This window comes from Anabas testudineus, chromosome 13 (genome assembly GCF_900324465.2).
Source record: "Anabas testudineus chromosome 13, fAnaTes1.2, whole genome shotgun sequence".
NCBI classification, from domain to species: domain Eukaryota; kingdom Metazoa; phylum Chordata; class Actinopteri; order Anabantiformes; family Anabantidae; genus Anabas; species Anabas testudineus.
The window spans coordinates 25,783,984-25,798,602 of record NC_046622.1 but is presented as its reverse complement, the minus strand read 5'-3'; the positions used below and the strand labels follow the sequence as shown (position 1 = coordinate 25,798,602).

The 14,619-nt window shown below is 38.8% G+C and overlaps 1 protein-coding gene across 5 annotated transcripts in view; it reads right to left on the bottom strand.

The window, feature by feature from the left end:
- myo18ab (myosin XVIIIAb) overlaps positions 1 to 14,619 on the bottom strand; it is a 145,847-nt gene that overhangs the window by 61,155 nt on the left and 70,073 nt on the right. For all 5 annotated transcript variants that reach the window (XR_003299023.1, XM_026364021.1, XM_026364045.1 and 2 more), the window contains 5 exons: positions 14,018 to 14,225; positions 11,485 to 11,588; positions 6,768 to 6,833; positions 4,495 to 4,623; positions 1,749 to 1,892 (listed from right to left, as the gene is read on the bottom strand). Coding sequence is in view for 4 of the 5 variants with exons in the window: in XM_026364021.1 (XP_026219806.1) it covers positions 1,749 to 1,892; positions 4,495 to 4,623; positions 6,768 to 6,833; positions 11,485 to 11,588; positions 14,018 to 14,225 (651 nt within the window). In the remaining variant the exon portion in view is untranslated. The remainder of the gene's footprint in view (positions 1 to 1,748; positions 1,893 to 4,494; positions 4,624 to 6,767; positions 6,834 to 11,484; positions 11,589 to 14,017; positions 14,226 to 14,619) is intronic.

The following is a 14,619-nucleotide window of genomic DNA, read 5'->3' as shown; positions in this document are numbered from 1 at the left end:
TACAGGTTTCTACAAAATAATGTCAATTCAATAAAAACATGTAAGGTAAAATCAGTGTTTGCATTATTATTTACACCCTTTAAAATGACTGATCTAATTCAACAGAGGTCCAGATATTTGGTGCTAGTAGTCCCACAATTAGTGAAATGGGGATCACCTAAGTGCAGTGAATTCGTCTCAAGTGATTGCAGTAAAAATACACGTGTCTAGAAAGTCTAGTTGGTTAGTGGTTAACCAGTGGTTAACCAGTATTCCTGGCTACCATTAGACCATGGAGACAAAAGAACACTCAGCAACTCAGATAACAGGTAATTAAAAAATCTCCAAGGCGCTAAACATCGCCCGGGGTTCAGAGAAATCCATCATCAAAAATGGAAGGAATATAGCATGTCTAAATCTGCCTAGAATAGGTTGTCCACACAAACTGAGTGACAGTGCAAAACGGTGACTACTCTCAGGGAGTAACAAGCTTCAGCAACCGAGATAGGAGAGACTGCACATACAACAACTGATGCCTGGGTTCTTCACCAGCAAAAGCTTAATGAGAGAGTGGCAAAGAGAAAGCCACTGTTGAAGAAAAGTCATGTTAAATCACAACTTGAGTTTGCCAGTAGGCATGTGAAAGACTTCATGGTCAAGTGGAAGAAGGTTCTTTGGTCTGATGAGACCAAAATGGTCCATCAGACAAGGCGCACACCAAACACTGCACATTACCACAAACACACCATCCCCACTGTGAAACACGGTCGTGGCAGCATCATGCTGTGGGGATGCTTCTCGGCAACCAGCCCTGTGAGGCTTGTTAAGGTAGAGAGTAAGATGCATGTGGCAAAATATAGGACAATACTGGAGGACAATCTTATTCAGTCAGCAAGACAACTACGGCTTGAAAGAAGATTTGTTTTTCAGCTATACAATAACCCGATGCATACAGCAAAAGCTACACAGAAATGGTTTACCGACAACAAGGTGAATGTTCTGAAGTGGCCGAGTCAAAGCCCAGGCCATAAATCAAATAGAGAATATGAGGATGGACTTGGCTGTTTACACCCCATCCCCACGCAAACTGACAGAGCTTGAGCAGTTTTGCAAAGAAGAATGGCATAAAATTCCAATGTCCAGATGTGCAAGACTAACTAAGACCTACCCACACAGATTCCATGCTGTGATTTCAGCTGAAAGTGCATCTACCAATACCGACCTGAAGGGGATGAATATTAATGCAAAAACTGGTTTCACCTTACATATTTGTATTTAATTGACATTATCCTTTATAGCATCCAGTTTTCACTTTGACATTAATGAGGTATTTTTCTTTTTTTTTTTGTCAAAGTTGGCAACTTTTATTGACCATGATAGAATTATATTGTCAATAAAAGAATGAAACATCCAAAGGAGTGAATACTTTTATAGGCACTGTATATCAATGAAACCAGATGAAACAAATCATGTCAAACAAGCATGCTTAAAAGACATAGAGGGCTGAATGTTCTACTCCTCAAAAGAAGTGAGGTTATTCTATTTGGGCTCCATGTAAAATCCAACATAGAATTTAAAATCCATCTCCTCATATATAAAGCACTTAACAATCAAGCTCCATCATATCTTACCTCACAATACCATATTTTAAAAGCTTAAATCTGAATTGAGTTTAACTGAATTTAATATTTAGAAATATTTACAATTAAATTATAGATACTATTATAGATATGCACCAGTATAGTGTGTGAGTGTGTATGTGTACGCACATCCTTTCCACGAATCTGTTCCTCAGTGAGCTGCATCTCTATCAGAGGTCTGACTGTGGTGAAGAGCTTCCACCATGGCCAGTCTTTGACACCATAATTCTTCTTTATGTTCTTCTGGATGCAGCGAATAGCCAAATCCTGAATCTGTCACACAAGCATGCAACAATGTTAGGCAATATTGATTATTGTGTGGTACATGTGTTAACAGTTGTAAAGAGAAGCATACTGCATTTGGGGGTTTTCCCTTTGTGTCTGTAAAATGTGAGGTTTGTGACATTAAACACCGAGGGGTTTTTTGAAGCATTTATCACTGAGCCACAAAGTTTTGTTTTATGGTGGTGACATGCTCTTCTATCAGTCCATTCATTGTCTTGTCTCAAGCTCCTCTCCAGTGGTACCAGCTCCCAGTTCAGGTTCAGGAGGCAGACACCCTCTTTACATTTAAGACTAAGGCTTCATTTAAGGCTTAAAACCTTTCCTTTTTTATAACTTATAGTTGTTCTCAATAATAATATATTTACATTTAGTCATTTAGCAGACGCTTTTATCCAAAGCGACTTACAAGTGAGATATTACATGAAAGATCAGAATGTTATTATTTTAGGCACATTATATTTGTTAGTCTTGACTTAGATGAAGATCAGATCACATTTTATGAGACAATTATGCATGAAATTCCAAATGGTTCACATACTTTTTCTTGCCACTGTAGAAGCTGTCTTACAAAATTAAACGTTAAAACATCTCAAAAACACATCATGCTTTAATCTGAAGAAATTGAAGAACACATAAGAAACAGAGTAATTCACATAAGAGTTGACGAGTTAAAAAAAATGTGGGTTTTGGAGTGGCCTGGTCAGCGTCTGGACTTAAATTTGATGCTGTGGAATGACCTTAAACAGGCCATTCGTGTTAGAAAACCCTCCGATTGGGTTGAATTAAAACAATTCTGCAAAGAGCAGTGGGCCAAAATTCCTCCACACTGATGTGAAAGACTTATTCACAGCTGTCACAAAAGCTTCAATGCAGCAGCTGTGACACAAGGGGCAATACCTTTTTCACATAGGGCCAGGCTTGTTTGGACAGCCTTTTTGCCCCTTAATAAATAAAATAATATTTAAAAACTGTATTTGGTGTTTACTTGTGTTATCTTTGTGTAATATTAAAATTAGTTTGATGATCTGAATCATTTAGGTGTGCAAAAAAAAAAAAAGGCAGCAGGCAAATTCTTTTTTACAGCACTGTATAGTGGTGGTATAAACTTTGCAAACCCTTTAGAATTTTCTCTATTTCTGCATAAATATGATCTTGTCATGATTGGATTCTGCACCTCCTGTGCATTCTTTTGTTTTATCAGTGACTTTTATCAGCCCTGTTTTCCCTGTTCCAGCTTTATATCCTTCATTGATTTCGCCTGTCTCTTCTGCTACATTTTTAAGTTGCCCTCAGTCTTCCAGACATTGCCAGATTGTCAGACCTCGCATTGCATTCCAGCCCTAGGAACCCCAGAACGCACCTGGTATCTGCCATATTGTCTCTCAAGACAACATTCCCAGAATACTCCACTCTCCTGAAACCAATCCCCCCCACACCCGCATATCAATTGGCCATTGTACCAATAAATTGGTAATTACTTACCTTTTCATATCAGTGACTGGCTTTTTAATCAGGTCCACTAAATCTCTCAATGTAATCATAAAAGTAGACAGAGGGAGCACAGTTAAACTAAACTAAATTTGAGCTTGATAATTTATTTATTTTATACAGTCAATGGAAAAAAAATTTAGTCTTCATAAACCATCTGTTTACAAACTGTGGATTTGATCAGTGTTAATTTTGACAGGAATTTTAAATATAGTTTTAGTTGTCATTTTCTGAAAGCTGTAGTTTTGATAAAGGGTGTCCTGTGGATTTTCATCATCAAGATAATCACATATTGTCGTCAGCTGACAATTCAAAATCACTATGCTCTACCTCCCTTACAAATCCCTATCAATCAGTCTAAATCAATAAAGGCCTAATTAATGTTCTGAGAGTATACTGACAGCTCAATTTCCATCCATTTAGGACTGTCTGCTTTTCACAGAATGGCGGCAGATTACCAGGGAAGTATTATTTTTAGTTTAGATTATATGTGATCAAAAGTAATTACTACTCTGTGCTCTCATTACTTCACTTTTTTCCCTTTGCTTAGATATTGTGCTTTCCTTGTATCTCGCCTGTAGGTTGCTTTGGATAAACTCATCTTCCAAATTATTAAATGTAAATGTCTTATAATTCCTTAAACCCACAAATAGATGGTCCATAAAAGTTATTTAAAATTTAAAGGCCAAATACACAACAGCTGTAATTGTCTTCTATCTTAACAATATAGTACGGACAACCAGTATCATAAGGCTTGGCTTTAATTTTTGTTAATTACAAGGACAATTCAATTTCTTTATTTTTGAGAGTTGTAAAACAGATTACACACAGAAGATACAACCTTCCAGTAAATAATAGATTTTTTTTTTTTATAGAGCTCATGGTGTATCTTGTATTCTGTGCCAAGTTTACGCTATATTCAATAACAGGTGGTACCAAGGTTTGTTGGTTCCCAATTCGTTCCTTAAAAAGAATCCATTAAAATATATTTTAATCTAAAATAAAATTTTAAAAAAGCTTCAATGACATACTGTAACCGACCCCAACACCTTTAACACCAACATATATGTTAAAGTTACTCAGTCTAGTGTTGCAGTCTTACCTTCCTCTTCTTGAAGGCTTGTCTGGCAAGGTATCCCCTGCAGGCTGCCTGGAACACAGAGATGTTCCGCCTAGTCTGAACACCACGCTGCTCCTCCAACCTAGGAAGAATCCCCGCCCGGAAGAACACCTGGTGATGGAAAGGGAGCATTAGGTCATACGTCTCAGCTTAATATACAGTTAGACCCAGATGGTTCTGGACAGTGACATAGTTTTTATGAATTTGCAAAGTAACTCAATTATAAGTCTCGAATGCCTTCAGTTTTGTCTTTAGTTAAGTGAAAAGCTAATCTACTTGGTTAAGATCAGAAGAATGACTTGCCATTTTGCCAATGCCATTGCCATTGAATAGTAAGCATTCAATTTATTTGCCTTCAAAAAGCCTTCATTTGCTTTTAATGAAAAAAACGGGATTCAAATCACTCACTCTGGGGTTCATAGACAACTGGTCTACCCCCTGATCTACTGCCGTCCCAGAATATTGCAGAATGTTTAGGCTTAAGCACCTTGAAGGCATTTTGAGATCCTTGAGTCCCACAAGTTGGAGGGGATGGGGGTAGATCACTCCTTGACATCCTGGATAATAGATTCCACAGAGTGACCTCAGTATGTAAGGCTTGGGAGGGTGTGTCTATGGGATGGTCAAGAGTAGCATGGGTGCTTCCTCAGGCACTGTTTAAGCACCTGTCCATTCCTTCTGTCTTTTTGTCGTGTTTTTCTGTCTACACTCCAATGCAATACATTCCACTCTGGACGATCATTGACCAATTTCATTATTATTATTATTATTTTGTATTTGTGATGGAGTGGATCCTTTCTGGTAGTGGTTCTTTTCTTTCATTTTACTAAACCAGAAGTCGGCAACCTTGAACACCCAAAGAGCCATTTGGACCCAGTTTCCACGGAAAAAAACCCACTGGGCGCCGCAAATAATTTTTGACATCTAAAATGAAAATATTGTTTTTTTTTTTTTTTTACCTTTACCCTTTGTATAAACAACTAAAGTGTGTTTCTTATGACATTTGTGTGTCATAAGAAACAGTGCTACAGAGAAAATTAAATTTCATTTATGTAAAGAACACATTTTGAACTCTCAAATAAATTATGACACAAAATAAATAAATAACACGCCAAGTTGAAGGTCTTTTTCAAATGAATTAAAAAGCAGAACTTAAACTATCCACGTAGCAAACAGAAGATGTCATGAGCCGTCATCCTTATATCGCCTTTGGACTGTCAGAGCGTGTATCAGAGCCTTGACATGAATTTAAAAAGTAAGCCTCAATTGGAAAAAAGCACTACGTCACCGAACAATGAAAAATAAATATTTGCAAAACATCACATTTATTTTACCTGCTCCTGAACCTCTGCGCACAGCATAATAATAACTTTTTCCTGTACTTTCTCTAGCCATACTGTACATATTAAGAGTGCTTCTGGCACAAACTGGAAAATGTCAGCAGCGGAACCATGTTAGCGCAGCATATATATATATGTTATTGATTGATTATATAAAAATGTGTCCACTGTTACTATAACTGACATGGTTAAAGCTTTTAACAATAACTGTCTCTCTTGCAATCAATCTAAATATTGCAACAAAAGAGTGTTAATAACTGGCTTTGTGGATATAGAGTGAAAGGACATAAAGGTCTGTAGTCACTGATTGCCAGTCACAGGCTTGCTGATACTGGTCCATCCAGTGTCACTCTTATCCCAATGGCCCATAAAACCCTTCAGAAATCAGTGCTCCAGGTTGTATTTCTTATTCAGGGGAACTCTGTTTTACCATTTGACACATTTCATGGCTTGGAAGATTTTGCACCGTGTGCTTCTGCAGATTTAGGGAATGCTACAGTTAAAAAATAATGGCATTAAAAGGGCCTTTGCATTTGCAACCTTTGCATTCTCCTACTTTAATTAGCAGTTTCTTTTTCTCAACATGTGTTTTGCAATATAAATATAAAAAAATACTAAAAACACAGTGAAAAAGGCAATAGTTATTTATTTTTCAATTAGTGCTTTATTGTTTTACATGTCACTAAGCTGCTTTAACATGCAAATTTAAAATACTAAGTAAAATTGTTCTTTTTAGCATTTCTAGTATTGTTTATATAACATGGATTTTCTGTGCCTGATTAAAATCAAGGGTTTTATCTGAGAAAAATACAGAACTATAGTTTGAAAAGTTACATGATTATGGTAATTGGATACATTTATAGATTATGGTCCATATATGTATAATTAGATAAAAAGTGTGCATGTGTTTCTCACCCTGCATAACCCCATGTGATAGCTGCTCTTCTCCAGTTCCAAGGACTCTAGCAACTCCTCCACTGCCTGGAAACCAACAAAACGTTATCAGTTAATAGACGGATAAAGAAAAAACAGACCCAATTAGTTCTGGGCCTTAGTTCTGCAAAATCCCATGACTAGGTTTTTCAAATGAACAAACACGTTTACCCCAGATCTGCTTAATATGAAAGGAATGGAAAACACAATACGTTATAGACAGAGCTATTCAACAATAATAAACAAACTTGGCAAAAATGTCTTTTGTGGAATGTGCAAAGGCAACTGCTGACCAAAAAGAACACAAAGGCTTTTGGGCAAATAATCTGTGGACTGATGCCTGGTCTAGTCAAAGTCTGGCCCTAAATCCAATTCAGAAGCTGTGGCATGATCATTCAGCATGGCTGCGCTGCACATTGCACAGCTGATGTGTTTGTGGTAATGGCACAGGACATTCTTCAGATTTGCAGATTTGAAGGTAAAGCCTTTGACAGATGAAAATTCCTTTGGAAGTAAGAAGGGATGGTATTTTACTATTAAGTTCTCCAGATCAGTAGAGTAACCTGAAGAAATTACCTTCACATCTTTGCACAATATGTTGTGCACCATGAAGCACACAATTTTACCTCTGCTCTTTTCTGGCACTACAGTATAGTATCTAAGCAATATAATGAAAAATTACTTGCTGTGGTGGAGTTGTGTTGTATTGTATTGTGGATTTATTTTATTGTATTGTATGTGCAGTATTGTCTATATAAAGATTGTTTGGTAGTAGCAGGAAAAGCAAGAAAACAAACACAGAGTACACAGGTGTACAATTTCCAAAATATCATCCCTTTACCTTCTTCTCAACTGACTGAGGCTAATCTTTTTAACTGTTGCTTTCACATATCACAATAAACTGACATGTGCAAAAAATGCACACATTCAGCCAGCCAAACTTTTGAACCTTTATACATTTTGAAAATACATGTTAACACAAAGAGACACTTTACTTCCCTCCAGTTGCCCAACTTACCACTCATAAAGGTTAGTCATGCTTTCCTGAACAGAATGTAAAATAAATTGTTTCTCCTTTCCCTGTTTCACAGTCGACTTAACTTTACTCCAGCACAAGTCAACAACCTTCTTAATATTACTGCAGCCTCAATCTGAACAATACTCAATATTATTGCCCCTTTGAAAACAGAAACTAGTGAATAAGAGGAGGCTAGCTTCATGTTACTGTTCATAAATTTGCAGCTTAAAGCAGACATCACGTAAGCTGAAAAGAGGGTGGCGTTCCACAAATTTACATAAATCTTGAAAAGCCTGGAAAGACTAATAATACACTGCTCAAAAAAATAATGGGAACACTTAAACAACACAATGTAAAAGTCAATCACACTTCTGAATAATCAAACTGCCCACTTAGGAAGCCACACTGATTGACAATCAATTTCACATGCTGTTGTGCAAATGAAAAAGACAACAAGTGGAAATTATAGGCAATTAGCAAGACACCCCCAGTAAAGGAGTGGTTCTGTAGGTAGTGACCACAGACTGGCTGCTTTGTGGCTGCTGTTTTGGTCACTTTTGAATGCTAGCGGTGCTTTCACTCTAGTGGTAGCATGAGACAGAGTCTACAACCCACACAAGTGGCTCAGGTAGTGCAGCTCATCCAGGATGGCACATCAATACGAGCTGTGGCAAGAAGGTTTGCTGTGTCTATTAACGTAGTGTCCAGAGCATGTCCGCGCGTGCTTTATAGAAACAAGGCCGCTAGCCCGGCTTAAAACTCTCCATGGCAACGCTGCTGTCACTCATTAAGACAAGTTTCTCTGCCCGCATTAAGCCCCACTGATGTCCCGCCCCCAAGAGCCATATACCTCACTGTGATTGGTTGGTTCGTTCAGCTCCGCACCAACACTGTAAAGTGCTAAAAATGTCAAACTCCGCACTAACATTAAACTTTCATATTAAGGCGGGGGCCACAAAATATCGTCCCTGTCTTAGACCCAAACCTGACTAGACTGCTAAAAGATTTTTTACCTTTACCAGTATCCAATCTGCCTCTTATCTCTCAAACCCTTGAAAAAGTATTTTCAAAGATATTATGTGACCACCTGCAGAGCAATTACATGACCACCTGTATCATAGTACAGAAACTGCACTAGAAAAGGTCACTAACAATCTTCTCTTAGCATAAAACGATGGACTTCTCTCTATACTTGTCTTGTTACATCTTTTGTGCTGCATTCAACACTATAGACCACGACATTCTATTCCAGAGACTGGAACATATTAATGGGACTGAAAGAACAGCACGAAGCTGGTTTAAATTGTAATAAATAGATTCCAGTATGTGTAAGGTAATGATGAGTCTTCCATGTAACAAAAGTTACAGAGTTCCAAAGAGTTCTGTGCTTGGGCCGGTTCTTTTCACTCTATATATGTCCCCCTTAGGCAATATTATTATTATTATTTGCTACATTGCTAAAATTAGGAGCTTCCTCTATCAAAATGATGCTGAAAAACTAGTCCATGCATTTGTTACTTTCAGACTGGACTATTGTAATTCATTATTAATAGGATGTCCCAATAACTCCTTAAAAATCCTCCAGCTAATCCAAAATGCGGCAGACAGAGTTCTGACTGGAATTAGCACGAGAGATCATATTTCTCCTACGTTAGCTCCTCTCCATTGGCTGCCTGTAAAATCCAGAATTGAATTTAAAATTCTTCTCCTCACTTATATAGCACCTTAATAATCAAGCTCCACCTTATCTTAAAAACCTCACCATATTTTCCAAGCAGAATTCTCCGTTCTCAGCTGCAGGTTTACTTGTGGTTCCTAGAGTTTCCAAATGTATAATGGGAGGCAGAGCCTTTAGCTATCAAGTTCCTCTCCTGGGGAACCAGCTCCCAGTTCAGGTTTGGGAGCCAGACACCCTCTCTACATTTAAGACTAGACCAGGGGCAACAATGGGTTCTACATTTTGTCAGAGGTGCCGGACCAGGAGCAGATGGAGTGTTTTGGCAACCCCCCCTCATTGGAGAATAAATATACACTGCTCAAACAAATAAAGGGAGCACTAAAATAACACAACCTAGATCTGACTGAATGACATATTCTTATTAAATACTTTATTGGTTTTATAGTTGAATGTGCTGACAAAATCACACAAAAATTATCAATGGAAACCAAATTTATTAACCCATGGAGGTCTGGAATTGGAGTCACACTCAAAATTTAACTTGAAAAACACACTACAGGCTGATCCAACTTTGATGTAATGTCCTTAAAACAGGTCAAAATGAGGCTCCATAGTGTGTGTGGCCTCCACGTGCCTGGATGACCTCCCTACAATGCCTGGGCATGCTCCTGATGAGGTGATGGATAGTGTCCTGAGGGATCTCCTCCCAGACCTGGACTAAAGCATCCGCCAACTCCTGGACAGCCTGTGGTGCAACCTGGCGTTGGTGGATGGAGCGAGACATGATGTCCCAGATGTGCTCAATTGGATTCAGGTCTGGGTAACGGGTGGGCCAGTCCATAGCATCAATGCCTTTGTCTTGTAGGAACTGTTGACACACTCCAGCCACATGAGGTCTAGCTATGTCTTGTATTAGGAGGAACCCAAGGCCAACCGCACCGGCATATGGTCTCACAAGGGGTCTGAGGATCTCATCTCGGTACCTAATGGCAATCAGGCTACCTCTGGCAAGCCCATAGAGGGCTGTGCGGCCCTTTCAAAGAAATAACACCACCTGTTGTCTATTCCATTTGCACAACAGCATGTGAAATTGATTGTCAATCAGTGTGGCTTCCTAAGTGAGCAGTTTGATTATTTTAAAATTAACAAAAGCATTACAAACCTGACATATCAGGCATACGGCAGTCGATCGCTGAAAAAAATAGTTGTCCACTCCTACATGACTCCAGTTGTTATATAATATTGTCATATAACATTGTGTTTGTAGATTTTTGTGACTTTGGTGAAGATCAGACTACATTAGGCTAATTATTAATTAATTACAATAATAAGAGATCTTACAAGACAAGGTCTTACAGATGAAGATACTATGTAAGATAATATATGGATTCTTCCTGGATGCCAATAAAGACCAACCCACGTTGGTATATAATTCATCGTTATGAGGATGTATATCAGCCGTAATAGATTTAAAAAAAAGTAAGATTGAGTAAGATGTTCAATGTAAGTTTTGGAGCATAGTCAACTGTCTAACCAAATTGGAGTATTTTAAATTCTGGACTGTATAAGTTGCAGCTCCATTTGGAAAATGATTGGAATTTGGGACATCAGTGGTTCATGCTCATGTGAATGCAATTGCAACTGTCTTTTTGGGATTTTAAAATAAGCTTCAAATTAAACAGAGAGGCCTGAGGGTCATCATAAGCAGTCTGTTAACTGCAGGGGGTCTGGTCTGCGGTGGCACCAAAGATGTACAAAATTATATCATCAGCGTAAAAGATCGAGCACTATTTATATACAAGGTAAAAAAGCGGCAGGCCTAATATTGTTTCTTTGGAACACCTTTCAGTGTTCACTATTTGAGAACCGAATTTGAAACCCTGGGCAACAATAAGTAATACTTTTAAACTCTACCAGAAAAATGTTTTCATAGCAGCAGTCCCTGTCTAAACATGTATCATAGCACACGCCCAAGTATGAGGCAAACCCTGCGAAATGCTCACCTTCTTCTCATCTGTGACAATGCGGCCATGCTTCTTAGTCAGATGTGGTGCCAGCACGTCAAAGCGCCTACAGAACTCAGAGAACACCATGTGGTCTGGGTATCCTGGAGGCAAGGAGGGAACAGAGAAGAGAGGAGAGCACCAAGGTTAGATGACTGTCAGTGGAACATTTACATTTTAGTCATTTGGCAGACACTTATCCAAACACTTATCTTACAAGTGAGGTACAAGGGAAAGGCAGGGTAAATGTAAGGAAGTCTTGAATAAGGACCCTTAGAGGAGGTAGGCCACTGCCAGGATTCTAACCCTGATCTTCCACATGGAAGGCGACCACCACACTATCCAGCCACCAACAGTTCAGCCAACGGTATTGTCAAACCATAATACAACCCAAAGAAAATATTTCAAAAGGCTTCAGATAAAATAATTTGAGTAATACTATACATCACACTTGGAAGAAAGGTTCAGAAATATAATGTAGAGCAATAAAATCTAATCTGGACTAGGTAGATAAGCATCTTCCACTTAAGTAGATGAAAGTTTGCTGCATGATTAAGGCAAGTTAATAATGATTTCTAACTGCCAAGGCAAGAGGAAATGGGAGTTGCGGATAATAAAAACTATGGTGTTGGAAATTATTGGTTTGACTTAGTCAGCATTTTATTAAAGTAAACAAAACCCCGTGTTAAGTTAGGCAAAAAAAAAAAAATTTCTAGCACTGGCACATCGTTAAGGTATTCCAAACTATTAGGATATTCTAGTTTAAGGAAGACTTTTCTTTGTGTAAAAGTTTGCATATTACAAATTGTATACCATAAATTTCAAATGTAGACTATTTGCTGCAAAAAAGGTACCTACGGTTCCAATCCCAGATATTCCTAAACGTCCCTTTTATATAAATTATATTATATATACAGTGAGGGAAAAAATTATTTGAACCCCAGCTGATTTTGTAAGTTTGCCCACTAACAAAGAAATGATCAGGCTATAATTTCAATGGTAGGTTTATTTGAACAGTGAGACACAACAATGACAAAAAAAATCCAGAAAAATGCGTTTCAAAAAGAGTTATAAATTAATTTGCATTTCCATGAAGGAAATAAGTATTTGATCCCCTATCCGTCAGCAAGCTCTCTAGCTCCCAGGTGGATCTTATACAGGTAACGAGCTGACATTGGCAGCCCTCTCAGCTCGTTACCTGTATAAAAGAGACCTGTCCACAGAAGCAATCAATCAATCCAGATTCCAAACTCTTCACCATGGCCAAGACCAAAGAGCTTTCCAAGGATGTCAGGGACAAGATTGTGGACCTACACAAGGCTGGAATGGGCTACAAGACCATCGCCAAGCAGCTGGGTGAGAAGGTGACAACAGTTGGTGCAATTATTCGCAAATGGAAGAAACATAAATTAACTGCCAATCTCCCTTGGTCTGGAGCTCCATGCAAGATCTCACCTCGTGGAGTTTCAATGATAATGAGAACGGTGAGGAATCAGCCAAGAACCACTCGGGAGGAACTTGTCAATGATCTCAAGGCAGCTGGGACCATAGTCACCAAAAAAACAGTTGGTAACACACTACGCCGTGAAGGACTGAAATCCTGCTGTGCCCGCAAGGTCCCCCTGCTCAAGAAAGCCCATCTACAGGCCCGTTTGAAGTTTGCCACTGAACATCTGACTGATTCAGAGGAAGACTGGGTGAAAGTGTTGTGGTCAGATAAGACCAAAATCGAGCTCTTTGGCATCAACTCAACTCGCTGTGTTTGGAGGAGGAGGAAGGCTGCCTATGACTCCAAAAACACCATCCCCACTGTCAAATATGGAGGTGGAAACATTATGCTTTGGGGGTGTTTTTCTGCCAAGGGGACAGGACAATTGCACCGCATCAAAGGGAGGATGGATGGGGCCATGTACCGTCAAATGTTGGGTGAGAACCTCCTTCCCTCAGTCAGGGCATTGAAAAGGGTCGTGGTTGGGTACTCCAGCATGACAATGATCCAAAACACACGGCTAAGGCAACAAATCACTGGCTCAAGAAGAAGCATATTAAGGTCATGGAGTGGCCTAGTCAGTCTCTAGACCTTAATCCCATAGAAAATCTGTGGAGGGAGCTGAAGGTTCGAGTTGCCAAACATTGGAGAGGATCTGCAAAGGGGAGTGGGCCAAAATCCCCCCTGAGATGTGTGCAAACCTTGTGGCCAACTACAAGAAACGGCTGACCTCTGTGATTGCCAACAAAGGTTTTGCCACCAAGTACTAAAGCACGTTTTTCGAAGGGATCAAATACTTCTTTCCTTCGTGGAAATGCAAATTAATTTATAACTCTTTTTGAAACGCATTTTTCTGGATTTTTTTTGTCATTGTTGTGTCTCACTGTTCAAATACACCTACCATTGAAATTATAGACTGATCATTTCTTTGTTAGTGGGCAAACTTACAAAATCAGCTGGGGTTCAAATAATTTTTTCCCTCACTGTATTGTATTATATTTATATTAGGCAGTAAATAAAGTGCTTCTTCTTGTACTTCTTTACCTTGCCTATAGATCCGCAATGCATCCAGCAGCTTGGATCCTCTGAGCTGAGCTCTCAGGAGGGTTACATCCAAAGTCATAAGGCCTGAGTCAGGGCTTTCCCCATGCAACACACGGGGCTCACTGCCTCCTCCCACTGCTTCTGCTTTCGGCAACAGGCAGTGGATAAAGTGAACCCTGGAGCGACGCACCATGTCAATCAGAGCATCCTAAAAACAGAAAGGACGTGACTTATAGTGCTTATACTTATTTATGTAAGAAGATATACTGTATAAATGTGTCATCATGTCATGAAGTATTTGGTGCAATGTAAAATACTTCCAGAATATTATTTTAACAGTTGTTTTAAATCCTGCTCATTTAGTTATTTGTCTTGTAGTAGAATATGTCTTATTAGTTATATTAATTTCTGAGTTATGTTTTTAATTAGTACAGGTTTTATCATATTTACCATACGGTGTGTGTATGTGTGCTTGTGATGCAGTGATGTTAAACCCAAAACAAATCTCGCTGAAGAGACAAAGTATATGTTTATACATGTTGTAGACTGAAAATCCACCAGCCTCCTTGTAGACGGCTGTCCAGGTACTGAAACCCAGCTAA